The sequence below is a fragment of the Clinocottus analis genome, unplaced genomic scaffold, assembly GCF_023055335.1.
Source record: "Clinocottus analis isolate CAN_PGR_092001 unplaced genomic scaffold, fCliAna1.0.p SCAF_6, whole genome shotgun sequence".
NCBI lineage: Eukaryota > Metazoa > Chordata > Actinopteri > Perciformes > Cottidae > Clinocottus > Clinocottus analis.
Window position 1 is genome coordinate 14,974,301 of NW_027176218.1, and position 17,749 is coordinate 14,992,049.

General features: G+C 40.9%; 1 protein-coding gene across 4 annotated transcripts in view; it reads left to right on the forward strand.

Annotated features, from left to right (window-relative positions):
* cpt1ab (carnitine palmitoyltransferase 1Ab (liver)) overlaps positions 1 to 16,576 on the forward strand; it is a 22,333-nt gene extending 5,757 nt beyond the window's left edge. For 2 of the 4 annotated variants that reach the window (XM_068603038.1, XM_068603039.1), the window contains exons 2-19: positions 1,810 to 1,974; positions 2,501 to 2,643; positions 3,677 to 3,848; positions 4,309 to 4,410; positions 4,826 to 4,963; positions 5,131 to 5,208; positions 6,388 to 6,495; positions 7,183 to 7,270; positions 9,426 to 9,621; positions 10,334 to 10,522; positions 10,624 to 10,729; positions 11,016 to 11,132; positions 11,990 to 12,154; positions 12,670 to 12,801; positions 12,916 to 13,068; positions 14,222 to 14,335; positions 14,613 to 14,705; positions 14,798 to 16,576. In XM_068603038.1, the coding sequence (XP_068459139.1) occupies positions 1,834 to 1,974; positions 2,501 to 2,643; positions 3,677 to 3,848; positions 4,309 to 4,410; positions 4,826 to 4,963; positions 5,131 to 5,208; positions 6,388 to 6,495; positions 7,183 to 7,270; positions 9,426 to 9,621; positions 10,334 to 10,522; positions 10,624 to 10,729; positions 11,016 to 11,132; positions 11,990 to 12,154; positions 12,670 to 12,801; positions 12,916 to 13,068; positions 14,222 to 14,335; positions 14,613 to 14,705; positions 14,798 to 14,878 (2,316 nt within the window). In that variant the 5' untranslated portion in view covers positions 1,810 to 1,833 and the 3' untranslated portion in view covers positions 14,879 to 16,576. Of the gene's footprint in view, positions 1 to 999; positions 1,213 to 1,809; positions 1,975 to 2,500; positions 2,644 to 3,676; positions 3,849 to 4,308; positions 4,411 to 4,825; positions 4,964 to 5,130; positions 5,209 to 6,387; positions 6,496 to 7,182; positions 7,271 to 7,740; positions 7,826 to 9,425; positions 9,622 to 10,333; positions 10,523 to 10,623; positions 10,730 to 11,015; positions 11,133 to 11,989; positions 12,155 to 12,669; positions 12,802 to 12,915; positions 13,069 to 14,221; positions 14,336 to 14,612; positions 14,706 to 14,797 lie in introns of those variants that run through there. The other 2 variants (XM_068603040.1, XM_068603041.1) reach the window with 2 other exon arrangements.
* Positions 16,577 to 17,749: the final 1,173 nt, after the last annotated feature.

A 17,749-nucleotide genomic window follows, 5' to 3' on the forward strand; every position in this document is an offset into this window, starting at 1 on the left:
AAAACTCACTTGTCATGGTGTAGTTTTTGTAAGACCATCATAAAAGTAGAGATAACACACTTGGCTTATTGCCATACGACTAAACGCTGGCTGTTTGGATAAAACATATATAATATTACATATGCTGCATATTGACCCCCTGTCAGCAAAACCACGTGGGCAGGATACTTCATTTAACGCCAACATAAATGTAACTTTCAAATGCCAAGCGTATTTGTTGTAAGAGAATGTGTGTGATGTTGACGTGTTTATAAATGACAACTAACCAAATGCTTTGTGGGTGGATGTGTGTTGTTTGCGGTCAAAATTATGATGTAATGCAACAATAAGTGCACGAAGAAGACTGGGGGCTACTTGACGCGATTCACTAAACAATAGACAGGCGTTTGCATCTGCATCTTGTGATGTAAAACAGTGGCCAAACGCAAATACTGTACAATATTCAAAACAAATGATGTGTTTTGGGGGGGGCTGGATTTATTGTGGTAATGATGGGATGTGCTCGGTGACATGGGAGGGTTTGTGAGTACTACGTTGCCCGCAGTTTTGCCCGGTATCCAAGCGGCGCAGCGCTGCGACCTTTCCCCTAGTTCCTGCAGCACAGGGTGGATCATGTGACGTTGGAAAGTAGCTGGGGGAGGGGACTGACTGTCGAAGCGCGGCTCTGTGCAGGGTGCTGCTCTGTGGAGGGTGCTCCTTCCGAGGGTGCAACACCTAGAAACGGAGACGTGTCCTGCTTTCAGAGTGCTCTTGCTGAATTAAATGAATATGCACTCTTCAAAGCAAAAAAAAAACAAAAAACATTGCTTTTTTGAAACAAAAGATGAGCTTTGCAGAGAACGCTGCTGCGGTCTGAGCAAAAAGGAAAGTGGAAACACTAATACATCGCGTATGCGTTGTTACCATGCGACGACAAACATTAAGGTTTCCGTGAAAACATCCCTTTTATGATCAATGTAACCGGAGGCAGATTTTTAGATTTCCCCAGTCCTTTTAGGCAGTTTCTTTGAATGTGTGCTCGTGTGGTTGTTGTGTTTCCGACAGCCATTGAAGGCAACTGGAAACAGCAGGTCCCTCACAATGCCACAACTAGAGTTACATCATTCAGGAGCTGCACACTGACTGCTGCTGTTCTATACCTGCGATGCGACCTTCATTGTCAGTGATAGCATGTGATTTGGGACCAGCACCACAACATATGTTGGTCACTTTGTAGGTTTAAAATACTTACCATGTGTACAAAAACATAATTTATATTGGGGGGGTTACCATATCGTAATTCATGTTGTGTCTCAGAAGAGAAGCATATACAACTTGTCATAGTCTCATTCATATAGCCTTTGAAGTTGTGCTGTATATTTTGGGTGTGCAGAAGCAATAATGATATCAGACATGAATTGCATCTATAACAGACACACTTATATTGCTAACAACCTTACCTCAGGTTCACAGATGGCTTAAACTGATTTTAAATAATGTAAATTAGGCAACCCGCAGCGCCGTTGAGGAATAATGACTTCTGATTTAAAATAGCTGTCACATGAGCTGGTCAATTTGAACGATTGTTCTGATAATTGCCTGACCACAATTATCAGGCCTCGTCCAAATATGGGGATGTAGTGATTGTACAATGTTGTTTGTTATGAGTCGGTATCCATGTTGTGATGAGTTGTGTTTATGGTATTAACATAAAGTGAGAGAACATTGTAGGAACAAGAGCAGAGATGTGGTTGGGTCAATGCTTTTGACCTACTTTTTTGAAACTTTGTCTACTCTAACTGTATTATCTTGCTCTTTCCTTGCCCTCAGTGACCCTGAACAGTAGCAGCCACCATGGCAGAAGCTCACCAGGCGGTGGCCTTCCAGTTCACCGTCACCCCGGATGGCATCGACCTACAGCTGTGCCACGAGGCTCTACGCCAGATCTACCTCTCTGGCCTCCACTCCTGGAAGAAAAGGTTCATTCGCTTCAAGGTGAGGGGTGTTAGCTATATGGGAGAGCAAAGTCCACCTGGTTTCAGTGCAATATGTCCGTTCATTTTTTATGATCTTTAAATGATTAACCTTTACTCTTTTAGTTCTCGACTATTAGTATCTCGCAACAATTTCTATTAATTAGTGTAAACGGTACATAAGTAAATATTCAGTCAGTAAACTGCATCGTAAGGGCCCCAGTAATGCTATATTTTCATTTATTGGTTGCTGTCATACTCTAAATTGATTGGTTGGGTTACACTAACTTGCTCAAACAATCAGCCAACAGAGATGGTAATTTTCCTGTCTATTCTGTCTGTTTACACACAAGCACACTGAGTCACTCAAACCCACACCAACTTCCCTCTTTATTTACATTGATTTATTAATGCATGTCATAGGTTATCAAGACCCATAACACTGTGTTAATAAATCAATGGTTGTAAAAACAATACCCATGTAGATGATTGTCACTCTGCAACTCAGATGTCATTTGCCACCTTTCCTTTGGTTTACCTTTCCACAGAATGGGGTAATGACTGGTGTGTACCCGGGCAGCCCTGGTGGGTTCATGATAGTGGTTGGATCCTACATGTCCTACCATCAATATCGACAGCTGGATCCCTCTCTGGGCTTGATTGCCAAACTGGGTCAACACATACCCATCAGGTAAGGCCACTGATGTCATGAGTTCATGAATAACATTGTGTGAAAGAAAGCATTTAAAAAAACTCTGTTATTGGCCCAATATGGAGAGCTGTATTCATGTCCAGACATAATTGTGCTATTTTATTCACAAGTTGCCACAATGCTTGAGAGGAAGCCACAAGCAATGATTTGCTAAGTTCTGTAGTTTGGCTATAAAATTGGTGTGTTAGCAAGTTGTTAAGTATGCTGAAAATGACAGCATGTGAAAATGCATGTGAAAATCTTGTCAGATGCAGACAGTAATTGTGATGGAATGTGTTTGACGCAGTGTCTTAAGTTTTCCTTATGCGGGGAGTATTTAGGACAAAACACAAAGGCATGTTTGGGTGTAGCTAGAGGTTTTAAAGTAGTAACCTTATGTTTGCACATTTTGTTCCAACTGTCTCTTCTTGTTTGATAACAATTTTAACCATGTTTAGGGATCATATGCATTTCCTTTCAATATGAAATGTTAATGCTTCTCTTGTCAACAATGCTGGGGATTATCCCTCAGGTCAAGGATATTGTTCAGGTTATTCAATTATTTATTTATTTATGTACAGGCACATCTTTTGTTTATGGTTAGAACACCTGTTGATGTTGCAAACAGTGTGAAATTGCATAAAAACATGCCACTTAAGTTTTTAAAATGTCAATTCTTTAGTGACATGGGCTATACTGATATAGTAAAAGGTTTAGGATTTCACCATCGACAGTTAATCAATCATTGATCATATGTTTAAATCCTGTCAAGATAAGGGACATACACTGTTTACCTGTCATAATTTCACCTGACTGGGCAAAGTCTATCTGGCTTTATTCCCCAAATTGCGTGGTTGTAGTACACTCTCTCATTTTAGTCATTTTATTACATTTATTTATTACACAACATCATCGCATTGATTGTTATTCATTTATTCATACGCTGATTGAGAACGTGTTAACTTGCTGATCTTACATTGACCCCCTCTGTATTTTTTGTCCCGGTCACGCCCCCCTTTGTCCCTGTCGACAGTCGATACATGTCCACTGACAACCAGAGGATAGTTGGAGGCGTTCTTGTGGGCACGGGCCTGTGGGTCTCCATAATCATGATTATGAGGAATGTCCTAAAGTGCCTGTTGTCGTGGCACGGCTGGATGCACGCTCGCCATGGCTCTGTGTCCTGGTCTACTCGTCTGTGGCTGGTGAGACAATGAATGGGATCCTCTGTTAATGTCACTTAAGAGCAGATAAAGACAGGAATGTCTCATGCAATTCCTTTCAGTAAAGAAAAACGTTTTTGCCACCTTCCATAGAAGACTTTTGGCTCCAAAATTTTAGCTGACATAGGCTTAACTGTTCTTCATTAAAGTGGATATTCTTAATTCAACATTAACTTTTTATAATGTACAGTGCTTAACTGAAAAATACCCAGAATATAGTTATTTTAGATTATAGATATTTTAATGAATTCAGAATTGGTGGGAATGTACTGAGTCCAAATTAAAATTGCAACACTGAGTTCTTGGTCCTTTTTAGTTTAAATCACTGGTTACATATTTGTACACTTTTTCTCATGCTCTAAAGGTTTCTAGATTGTACACATTGTAACCTTGAATTCCTTTTGCCCTCTCCGTGCCCCCCTTAATCTGTTTTCTTGTCCAGTTATTAGTGAAGGTGTTCTCTGGCAGGAAGCCAATGCTCTACAGTTTCCAGAACTCTCTTCCACGACTTCCTGTTCCCACAATCAAGGACACCTGCACGAGGGTAATTTCCACCTGTTATGCCCCATCCCGTACGAGCTGGTGCTCTGTGCACATTCCTAATGGGTTATAATGGTGTTAGTGGTTGGACTGTAATCAACGTTTGCAATCTTGAGAAAATAAGAGGCAGTCAAAAATATTCTATAAATAACCAGTTGAGATAAAAGCCATTAATACTACTGAGTTAAATGTGAAAACAACCACCCCTTGTTTTCTTTTTAGGTTTAGAGGGCAGTGTAACGCTTCCTATTTGTGCTAGTTGCAGCATGTGATGAGCGTCATATGAGACACTGCTGTGATAACCGCTAACTTAGCGCGTGCCTTTCTGATATGAGATGACTCGCTCTTATGGCCCACCTGGTTTCTCCTTGTTTCAAACTGTTGACCCATTGCTTCACTCATTTTCTCCGTGTTGCCAGTATCTGGAGTCAGTGCGTCCTCTGATGGAGGATGAGCGGTATGAACGGATGGAGGGCTTGGCTAAAGACTTTGAGAAGAACCTGGGACCGAGACTGCAGTGGTACCTCAAACTCAAGTCCTGGTGGGCCTCCAACTATGTGAGTTAAAGGATAATTCCTCTCCCTTTTCTCTCGTTGCTGCTCTTATGTCAGAGTTTTTGAACGCTCTCCTGAGACTTGAATTTAGCTTGAATCTGGTGTGGAAAAGCAGCTTGTCTGTAAATGTCAGCCTCTTTCTCCAACCCCCCTCTCTTTGTGTTGCACAGGTCAGTGACTGGTGGGAAGAGTATATTTACCTGAGAGGCCGGGGGCCCATCATGGTCAACAGCAACTATTATGCCATGGTAAGACATCTCTACGTGTTAACAATAGCTCAGCCTTTTGTTTAAAGATTAATCATCATTATAATTCATTCTCTGAAAGTGTGTGTTTGTTGATCCAAATAAATATCTCGAGCTTTAAATATTTCAGTGTGAGTGTGACCCCAACAGCTGTGATAAGTGGTGAGGTATAAACAAAGTATAATCAAACGTCAAAATAATTTGTCACTCGAGCCTCAGTGTAACTTGTGTCACTTCCAGGCAGCATCACTGAGATTAGTTTGATATTTGTAAGTGACATATAGTAAAATCAGCTTTTGAGGAGCTTTATGGCGCATGACAGCTCTGCCAAACACTCCTCAGACTAAATTATAAATTATAACCGTACATACTGACCAATAATCGTATCAATAAAAGATTTTAAAAAAGTTGTCAATCTGAATAAAGACGTTGATTTAACTCAAATTCTACAGTTGTAGCTTCTCACGTATTTTTATTACATTCTACTTGTCTCATTTTGTGTGTGATGGTAATGCAAAGTTGGGGAGTAAATATCTTTCTATATAAGGTAAGGACACTCAATCAACGCCGCAAGGGAAATCATTACAGCTACAATATTAAAATATTTGGATCTTCAGCATCTTGGCTGGCAATCACTGGATTACATAGTATTTTTATTTTTTTACCAGTGGGCAGGTTGATTCCTCCAAATCCCTGTCAGATTTGTGATCATGGACCCATGAAACTCACTGGGATGATTCGAAACAGCGCCCTCTGTCTGTTTTTGTCAAATGAGCGAGAGAGTAGACTGGAGGGGCTGCTTTGTCTCTGTGCAGATATTAAATAGATCATAGCGACACTACCATGCCAGCACAAAATGTCTGTTTTCATCTTCCACCCTAGTGGATCCCTGCTCTTGCTTCCAAAGCCATATGACAAGAACACCCCTCTCTCAAAGGAGCTAGTCTTGGTATGGGCTCGGCATGCTTGAAATAGCAGGTCATAATGGATGACTGTATGTGTGCATACAGTCCTTGACCAAAATAACAACAAATAATCTATGGAGGGGTTACACAGGGACATTGTGTTCAGGCTGCTCTTCTGTTTGCATTTACAAGTCACGTCTTATGCCCTGGGTGAGTTGGATGAAATGTGATTGATTATCAATTAATAGCTTTCAATCACCTTTTTTTTCCCCCCCAGGACTTCCTGTATGTGTTCCCTACCTCCATCCAGGCTGCCAGAGCAGGTAATGCCATCCATGCTATCATGCTCTACAGGAGGAAGCTGGACAGAGCCCAGATCAAACCTGTGAGTAAAGAGCTTTCCTCCATTTGACTTTTTCAATTATGTTGTTTAGCTTTGGTTAATCCACATGCATTGTTATAAACTACAATGTCTCATATTGATCCCAAGTAAATGTTTAACTTCATCATTTATTATTCATTCATGTATTGCTCATATCGCAGTGTGTTTATCTTTTAATTTTACAATGACAGCTGCTTATCTTTCACAAACCTTTCATGTGTAGTCTGAGTTAGTATGTTATCCCATAAATGATGACGTAGATACTCGATGGCGTCGTCAGATCACTGTCTAACTGACTTTGGAATGTGCAATGCACCATGCTTTTTGCCTGTTTTGATGGAAGTAGAGCTAGGATGGTTGCCAAAGCAAAATCACAAGCATTTTCTAAAGATTTAGTGAATAAGGGTTAATGAATGCTGGTGATTTTAGTGACACACATCAGTGTCTTCTTCTCCCGCTCCTCTGTCAGTCTTTTTCTTTTACCAACCTGCATGACGCAAATGTAAAGTCTTTTTACATTTGCACAAACCTACGTACATTTTTACAACATGTTTCAAAAATACAAACAGACCTCTTGCGTAGATCAATTGTATGCACTATACAAACAGCATGAGCTTGCTTTGTTACACACTCACATTCGGTTGTCTCTGTTTTACTATTTTCCCTTCGCTGTGTCGGACGCTGCGTTAGATTTACTTGCTGGCGAACAAGGTTCCTCTGTGTTCGGCTCAATGGGAGTGGATGTTTAACACAACCCGCGTCCCTGGTTTGGAGACAGGTAAGAGGAGGGCACATCTTCGCCATGCCCTCTGAACCCCCACCCCTGTGACTCTGACTGGCAACAGCCATTGGAAACCCCGACTACTCGTCTCATTCTCAACAGCACGGCCCTGAAATAATTCACTTCTCATTGGCATTTAGTTAGTTTTATTCTATCTGGGAGATATCCAAATTCTAATTTGTTAAGTGTAGATATGTAAAGGCAAGTACATTTTGCTGCAGATATCAGGGCTTTGCTGGTGGCATAGAGATGACCCCTGGTTTCTGGACCCCGCTCACGTGTCTTTCCCTGGTAGCCTTCTCAGGTCCCGTCTCCTCCATAAGACCTCTTATCAAACCAATCCTCATTGCTCTTTTCCCTTCACCCATGCTCCTGTCTGTGTAGGTGTTTGTCTGCTGCGCTTTTCAGGGGATTTTAGTGAATTAGTTTGTCATCTCTGTGTTTGACTCTCCCCTTTTGCTTTTCAGCTCATGCTCCTACACACTATTCCCATGTGCTCAGCCCAATACGAGTCTATGTTCAACAGCAGTCGTATCCCAGGTGTAGAAACAGGTAGAGTCTTTAGCAGTGCCGCCTCCTCCGCACTACTCCTACTGTACTTCTCCTTGGGACATTTGTCGATGTGTTTGAATTAGAAATAAATAGTCTGACCTCCATGAATAAATAATGCATGTGTGAAGGTCTATGCACATTGAAGGACTAATTTGCATGTGACTAAAGTCTAGTGTTTGAGAAGTCAAAACAGCGATAGTGTTAAGGTAAGACCTGGAAATGGCCTGAATACATACAAATGTGTATGTATACAGTATTTACAAAGGAAAGTTATTGGAACTATTTTGCATACAGTTCAGTTTGTGTTCATGGAGTTTGAAGGATAATATAATCCTAACCCTATTCCTTTTGGGTGGTGGTCATAGGTAGTTTAGTCTAAAATTAATTAATGACCTTTGAAGCATGATATGCTTTCATGATATGCTTTTTTCAAGCATATAAAGCACTTAAATAAGAAACTGAGAACTAAAATGATATGTAACATGCACGGACAGTGTGGAAAGGACTTCTCAGGCATGATATAACATTCAGTCCTATAATAAAGGCAAAAACCATCTGTTCAGTTAAAAGCCAAAAGCTTGAAGCCTCAAGACAAAGACTGTGAGCTGTAGTGACATCTAAACATGAATTACTCTATCAGACAGACTACTTTATTTTTCTGGCTTGAGAGGACATGAGTGAATTATGAATCATTTTACATTAATCAAAATAAAAAAATTGCTACAAAAAAGTGATACACTTTACAGATTGGAATAAAAGGCAACAGTTATGACATGAGTTTCAAGTTCAGCCGACAGGTTAAATGTTAAAAACAACTTATTTCTTTTTTAATTCCCTAAGCCGGTTCCCTATATTTATACTCGCATTGCTGGAGGTCTAGGCCGAGTATTGTCTGGATGTGAGGCGGTGGTTGTTTTGGGGTTGGTCCCAGCGTGAGTATCCCCTCCTTTTGTCCTGCCTGTAATGAGGGCAATGCTTGTTTGAATCCCTGAGCATCTCCAAAACAATATCATAACTTTGTTTCTAAGATTTAAGTGATGTTTTTGAATTGGTTTCTCCCGGTTGTGCAAAATGCTGTTCAAACAAACATTGCCTCAATTCATTGTATTCTGAACCACCACCCTGTTCCCAAATTACTTTTTCTTTTCATCTCACTTTCCGCACATCCATTTTCAAATTTTCAAGCTTCTTTTAGTTTTTGAACTAGATAGTAGTCCCTCCCATCATGTAGTATCATTTTAAATTCAGTATTATTTTTTTTTGCCTTACAAGTAAATATGAGAAGGATGTCCACACAAATAACAGAACCAGCGCACAGAAAAGTGTGTTGCTCTCAAGAGAAATCTATGTGTGAGGTGGATATCGCATCATTTCACAACTGGGACCCCGATTTGGTTACTAACACTTCTATTGTTCCCAGAAATCAAATGCTGTGACATCCACACTCCATTCAAACTGCTGCCTTCTTTTTGAGATGTGAATCATGTACAATTAAAAGATAAAACAAGATGCAAGCACAAGCGCATAAAGCACTCCAATTGTCTTTCTTTCTTTGTTTTCCTCTTTTTCTCTCTCCTTACCTTTGGTCCTCGTCTCCCAGACGTCCTTCAGCACGTGAACGACAGCAAACACATAGCCGTGTACCACAAGGGCCGTTTCTTCAAGGTGTGGATGTTTTATGACGGGCGGGTGCTGTTGCCACGGGAGATAGAGCAGCAGATGGCGAGGATCTTGGCCGACACCTCTGAGCCAGTGCCAGGAGAGGAGAGACTGGCCGCACTTACTGCAGGGGACAGGTGGGTGGCGGTACAGAGCGAACTGCAGCCAGTATTGATGATGCCACACAGTTTACACCATGTACTACAGCGCGACATGAAGTAAAGAAACATTTATTCCAATGATATGTTCCAAGATTGACTCAGTGGACTAATGAATTGCATTCTTCAGTTATACAGTGTTTTTATACTGAATATGAATTTTTATGCATTCTTTTGTTTTTACCAGGCTTTTAATCTAGAGCCCTGGCTATTAAATTGATATAGTATTTTTTACTATTTTCCACCAGAATTAGGTATTTTCTGATGTTTGCCCTGTGGGGCAAATGCATGCTATTCTATTGATTTCCACTTTGCTGCCGTATTATGGAGCAATGCATCAAAATCAATGTTGTTACTAATCGTTATTGGAAAATCCCAGACTGTGAAAGAGGTTTCCCCTTAGCAGTTAGTATACAGAAATTATTATTGCGTTTCATGAAAACAATAGTGACACTAACAAACTGGGATAGTAGGGGTTTAAAAAAAAAAAGGAAAATGATATTGTATGGCATTTTTCTGACTGACATTGACATCAGAGACACTTTTTTTAAAGGGACGCACAAGGGTTGTACTTCCCTCCCACACATCACACTTTTCTCACACGGATGTGAAACCTGTTTGTACTAGGCTTGACTCGTGTAATTCATCGTCTGAGGTCAAACTGAAAAAAAAAACAATTGTCATTCGGCAGGACCCCATGGGCCAAGGCTCGAGAAAGCTACTTTGTGCGTGGTAAGAACAAGCAGTCTCTAGACGCCATCGAGAAGGCAGCCTTCTTTGTGACCCTCGATGACACCGAGCAGCGCTACGAGGAAGACAACCCGGTCAAGTCTCTGGACAGCTATGCCAAGTCCCTTCTCCACGGAAAGTGCTACGACAGGTGGGGCAGAGAAACCTGTTATATTTAGTTTCAGGTTATTAAAAGAGTTCATATAAACATAAAATGTTAACTGTTATTAACATTTTTTTTCTTTCATTCAGATGGTTTGATAAATCCTTTAACCTGATCGTCTTTAAGAATGGCACCATGGGACTGAACGCAGAGCATTCCTGGGCTGATGCGCCAATCATCGGCCATCTCTGGGAGGTACATTCACGCAGTTTATCAGTTTTTGCATGGAAGCGTCTTATGTCACAAAAACTGATTACCTCAGTTTATCTTTGAAGAAAGAAATCTATATTGATAATATTTAAAGGACACCAACAAAGAATTTATTTAACTAGCTCAACAATCCGAGCTAATTAAATCAAATGGGGAAATATGCATTTGTGTTCGGATTGGCATGATGGCCATCAAAGCTTTTAAGATAGAAATGTGCATTAGTTTCCATTTAATTGAGTTAGTCATGTTATGTTGTGACTCTGCATTGCAGCATGTTCTTTCCATGGATCCTGTGAAGTTGGGGTACACTGAGGAGGGTCACTGCTGTGGAGAGCCCCACCCCAATCTGCCAGGTCCTCAGAGGCTTTCATGGGACGTCCCTGCTGAGGTAAGGGTCGGGTAACGTTCAAAAATAAGTAGTTCCAACAACGTGGTCGGAGAATACGGCAAGGCAAAATCGTTTAAAGTAGGGATGTTACCTGTTAACCACTGAGAACGTTGCATACTAAGACGAGCGCTTTTACATCGTGTGTGTGTGTGTGTATATACATATATATATATGTATGTATGTATGTATGTATGTGTATGTATGTATATGTATGTATGTGTAGATATTTATTTATTTATTATAAAACGGTGGCTAAGTGCTTTTTATTTCAAATAAATTCTTCACAGTATTAGTCCCCCATTGTTTTTGCTGCTTGGTCGACTTGTTTTGTTGACAAATGGCCACTGACAAAGCTCCACTAATTAATGCAAAAGCACATTTCATTTCCTAGAAATTCTTAACAATGAAAGTCCCCCCCTTAAATCCTGCTTACTGACTCTCCTCTGCACAGCTGGACAATCGCTGTGTGAATTGGGTATGAGTGTTGAATTGTCAGGAAAGCTGACTGATGCAACTCCCAGATTCCTGCAGCAGAAAGGTGTGGTGTGAGGGTTTTGCAGGAAGCCGTTTGACCATGTCACCAGCTGATGTAGCTGGGTTTTGATATTCATAAGCCTTGGCTTCCCTCTGCTGGTAGCCTCAACTATGTGCATCAGTGTTGGTATTGTATGACTGAAATTCAAAGATGTACAAGAACGGCTGTTGGATGTTTCTTGGAAATTAAAAATGTGACAATAACCAATAACTGTTAAGCCTAAAATCTACAACTGTCAACCGATGTAAATTTGGTTAATCTGATCTTTCTCAATTGTGTTATCATTATGTTTTCTAACATATGACTCTGTTACTTCCTCTAGTGCCAGGAGGTCATCGAGAGCTCTCTGACAGTGGCTAGGAAGCTGGCTGATGATGTGGACTCTCACATTTTCCCCTTCAATGACTTCGGCAAGGGTCTGATAAAGAAGTGCCGCACCAGTCCTGATGCCTTCATCCAGATCGCCCTGCAGCTCGCTCATTACAGGGCGAGTACATGTCCCTGGTTTCTAAATAATGACAGCCGTATGCATGGATTGAATTGTCATTTAGTGGCCTTTACTTGTTGTGCTTATAAATATAATAACTGACGCACTCCAGTGACATTCCTCTGACTTTCCAGCAGAGAGCAGTCTCAACTTGCCAATCAAATGCATCATTGCAGACTGTCAAACATTGTCAATGAATGATTTAATCAAAAACGTTGTTCAGTTTAGGGTTGTTTCTGGTTTTGTTTCGAAGATTATGTCATTATTCAAGACACGCCACAAGCACGTACGAAGGGGCCATTAATCTAACGTCTCTGTCAAGTTTTGTTGCTAATTGGCATTTAGCTTCAGATAACTGCCTTGGATAGCAACCTTGGTAATGGCTTGGGAATGACTCATGCATTTTGTTTGTAACGATCAACAATTCAAAAATCTACTGTTCATTCATTGACAATTTGTAAACCAGCTTCTTGGGGTTTGTCTGTTTAACGCTGATCCAAACCATCTCTCAACAGGACAAGAAGAAGTTCTGCCTGACATACGAAGCCTCCATGACGCGTTTGTTCCGTGAAGGCCGGACTGAAACTGTGCGCTCCTGCACCTTAGAGACTTGTGCCTTTGTCCGCGCCATGATCAGAGATGAGACCGTAAGGCTAAACAACTCTGATTACAGTGCTACTTTTAGTCCCTGACTGTTAATCCAGTATGCGGATCATGCTCTGTAATAGTTTTAACTTCTATTTCTTTCCGGTTCATTTCAGAGAGAAGAGCGTCTCAATTTGCTCAAAGTGGCAGCGGAGAAGCACCAAAACATGTATCGCCTGGCAATGACAGGAGAGGGCATCGATCGCCACCTTTTCTGCCTCTATGTGGTTTCCAAATACCTCGGAGAAGACTCCCCGTTTCTCAAGGAGGTACGAGGTGTTGCTGCAAGTCGTTAGGTTTCTGCGCTTACAGCCGACAATACAAAGTGGCTTTGGGCCAAGTGCATCTGCTCACATCTTCATGAGAAGTTGAGTGTTCTCCTTTTAAACCTTTGACAATTTGTCATTTAAAGGCGGTTTTCCAAGATATGAGTCTTGTGCGACCTTCGAATGGAACTTGTGGTCGAGTCCACGGCGTTCAAGTGGCGCGTTGTGAAAACACAGCTGCTAGGCAATGGCAACATGCTGCTGCCGTCCAGAAGCCACCAAGGCTAACCATTCAACATGCGAGTGAGCGGCTCGTACGGTGCAGGAAACGCAAAAGCATAATGGCAGAGGAAAAAGATGTGGCAGGCACATTCCTCAGGCATATTATATAATTACGAAGAAAAACTTTGAACCACTAAAATACAATATATTAACTAACCGTCTACCAAAAAATGCACTTCCATGGCTTCTTCTATTTCTGCAAATGTCAGCCAACTTGTCATAACTGGTTAACTCTGAGCTTTCAGACAATTTCCTCTAGTGAGCTTGTGAATATCACAAGAAAGGGTTGGTTTATGGACTCTGTCTTGTGAACATGTTGACACGACCCCATGTGAAGGCAACATTAGACCAGGTTAAATCAAATGGTTTAGTTTGGACTAAATTAAGCCTATTTGAATTTACTAAACTAATATCATTGATGTAACAGTGCTCTAGATGGTTGAAATGAATCTTGTCCAGGACTTCACATGTGAAAACACAAGGAATGCAGAGAAAACGAGGATTAACTATTCGGGATTAAGTGTCTTTTCTAATTAAACCGGTTCACTAAACTTACAGGCACATACAATCTTTGCAAAGTAGGCTTTTGCTTACTTTTCTCTGTAATTGTAAGTAAACTGTGCTTTGTATACTCCCTGTATAATATAACATGTTAACAAAATGTGCTGGTAAAGCAGTCATATCATCTAACTTCACCAAAAGAATGAAAAGTCACATTTCTTAACCTTCCACGATGTGACATCCAGTTCATCTCTGTGGTATACAACACATCCTCAATCTGCTCATTTCTTAATAACTTTCCACTGAGTGTCAAACAAAGAAAAAGACTGAGCTGAGATCTGGTGAATTAAAGGTATGTTAACTTTCTGTTTAGGTCCTCTCTGAGCCATGGAGGCTGTCCACCAGTCAGACGCCCCTGCAGCAGGTTGAGCTGTTCGATCTGGTCAGACACCCCGAGTACGTGTCCTCCGGAGGTGGATTTGGTCCAGTAAGTCCAGCACTTTTTACTTTATTTTATTTTTGAAAGAAGGTTGAGGAGTCTTTCTGCAGTTGAAGAACCTCACGTCATGTAATATGTGTCCTTTTATTGATGGATACATATTTGTTTATTTCTAACTGAGGATAAAGGTCATCACGCACCTGTTTTTGTTTAATTCGGACCTGTATCTACGTACACGTCAGAAATTTCAGCCTTTTGGACGTTTGAAAACATTGAGACTGTTTTTGAGCTAAAACTTCCATTTCTTTGCTCTTGTGTCCTAAAGGTGGCTGATGATGGTTACGGTGTCTCCTACATCATCGTTGGTGAGAACCTAATCAACTTCCACATCTCCAGCAAACACTCAAGCCCAGAAACAGTAAGTTCAGTTCCAGAGACAATTTGGATTATTCAATGTCTGTTACTTGAAGAGTCTTCTTAAAAGGATCTTTTCACTTTTTTTTATTTCAGGACTCTCACCGTTTTGGCGGCAACATCCGACAGGCCATGCTTGACATACTGGATCTCTTCCAGCTTGAAAAGAAAAAGTGATCCAAGTGGGCTGATGTAAGCCCTCTCAATGGGTGGCATTAACATAAGAAGTTGTTTTTAGCAAGAAATGTATTCTTTTTGAGGTTTGTACAGAATCAAATGTTGGATTTTGGGTTAATTGACGTTACCGAAATAAGAACGATTGAGAGTTGGTTTTTTTTGTCCATTTATTTGTGAGGCAGTTATGCGTACTGTATGTATAGGCAAGGTGAGATACTGGTGTTAATGGATACAGGTAGTGCACAGATCAAAATTTGACTGTAGGACTGTTGGCACGGGTGCCTTAGTGACCCACTAATGTAAAAAGGGCAGAAAGGGAGGGGAAATTAGAGTCTAATATCACGTCTGCATTACCACACTTAAGGACAGGACGGCTAAAGGATTGTTTAGTAGCATCATCCATTATTGGAATCACATTTTGAAGTTGAGAGATGGTGCAATATTTTTACTAGTTTCTGTCACAATTTTAAAAATACTATAAATCTCTTTTTTTTTCTTTCCAATTGAGTTGTGTAACCGGCCAAAGCAGCAAATGCAATATTCAGTATCACCAACAAATTGCATGTTGGATGGCGTCGATTCATTTCATATAGCTCAGTTTAAATACAGAGTCTGATTTTCTATCCACTGATGTTATACCCACGGAGGCCAGAAAGAGTGAACCAGTTGGTCTGTAATAACGATAATTACAAATATTCAGCTTTCATCTGGAAACCAACACAGGAGACGGGGAGATCATCATCGCTCAATAAGCTGTTGTGATGTTATGATGTAGTGTAAAGGCACGTTTGTGTGTTTGTCATGTTCATACTCAGGTTTAGATGAGTGCTGATGTTGCAGAGTACATTTGCAACAGAAGAAGATATGGAGATGCCACGTGACCCCGATGAGCTGGTTTGTAGTACAACATAAAGTCTGCTGTGGAAGTTGGAGGACTGGCAGGCTGGGGTGTGTTTCTTGGGTGAGTGATGACAAAGTATGTAGCTGGCGATGGCTTTTTTTTTCTCAGTTTTTTTGTGTTTGAAAAAAAGAAAAGAAAAGAGGGTTAACAGTACTTTAACTCCGTTGTGCACTCCATTACTCCAAACTAATAAATTTCCAACTACCTTGGTAGCCTTTTGTCAGATCAACAAGAGTCGTAAACCTTCATGAGCAAATAGGTTGTCAGTTACAACGTAGTGGTATATGAACTGTCAAATGAGGTGCAACATCGCTTACTAGGTTGTGATGTCTCCAGTGAAGTACAAAATCTGTTATTTTATTTCCCTCAGAGTAATACTTAAGAAGTGCAGATTTAGAGGGGCTGTCACTTAGGAATGCATTTCTGTTATGTATATTTTGTCAGTTCATCATATTTATTTTTTCCATGTTCAAACTTCTTTCTTAAAAACAAACAAACATGTATATTTACCAGCTGAATGTGGCAAATGGTGAGCACTAAGTTAAAGCTACGCTGATTTAAGAAGTGAAACAGACAAAATACTTCCTTTCTTTTGACATGAACAGTTTTGTTCTCACAGACTTTGAAAGTATGGTGAAGTTGTATGACTTTCTATCTCAGTAGACCTCATGTTGACACTGCTGCATGTTTTTTGTTGAAGATGAAGCTGTATATGTTTGCCTTTTAATTCAAAGATGGTGTAAAAAGACAAGCAGCTGATATACCAAAATGAGTTTTAACAATAAAGTGAATGTCAGACAGCTGTATCACCGCTGAGTATGTTCTTTTTTTATGATCTGTTCTATAACTTCATAATTTGTGGAAGAAATGCAATGCATCCCCTCTATTATTGATACATGTGATTTGTGACCAAATTTTGGATACCATAAAAGTCTGGTTACAAGCCGCTCCTACCTTCGCTGCTGCTAGCTCCCTGCCACTGCTGCTAGCTCCCTGCTGCTGCTAGCTCCCTGCTGCTGCTAGCACCCTGCTGCTGCTGCTAGCTCCCTGCTGCTGCTAGCACCCTGCTGCTGCTGCTAGCTCCCTGCTGCTGCTAGCACCCTGCTGCTGCTGCTAGCTCCCTGCTGCTGCTAGCTCTTTGCTGCTGCTGCTACTGCCCGCTGCCCGAGTCGGACGTTAGCCGCAGCTGGTCCCGCTACCTTCAGTGGTTGTCAGGGAGCTAGCAGGGTACAGCGAGGAGCTAGCGAGGACACCTACCTAAGGGAGTAGCGGCTTGTAACCCGACTTTCACGGTAATTAAATCCAACAGATTTAATAATTGATTAGTTGCTTCTCAGCCAAAATGATCCCTCACCTGATAACAGCACAGAAACATTAAGGAATCTTCGAGCGTATTACAGTTCATCCTTCATAAGGGGACATGAATGTGTGTACCAAATTCCACGACTATCCACCCTAATGTCAACTACACGGTGGCTCAAGAGGAAACTTCAGGATCACCACAGTCACTAGAAATGGCCCTCTGGGGATCAGGACTGTGTGAACATAAAAGCAATCCATCTGCCACTAGTATGGCTAATAATATATTGATGCCCTAATTTTGATAATTTGGCTGAGTTATAGCTTATTAAATCTAACCATATCTCATTGTGTCAATATTTTGTAGAAGCACTAATCTATACAATGTCATTGCAATATCAATATCGAGGTATTTGGTCAGATGTATTGTGATATTTGATTTTGCCAAGCACAAATGGCATGAACTTTGCACAATGATAATGTTTCAGCTTATTTCAAGGTGCAACTCTCATCTGCATCAGAGGATTGACTTGTGGTCATGCCTATGCTAATGAGTAAAAGGAAACTTCCTTAAAAACGTTGTACTGTAAAAATGAGGTCTTTCCTTCCTTCGGTCAGTGTTGACGTAAGCAAAGGGAAGCTGTGGCATGCCATCTGGCCAGGTGGCTGAG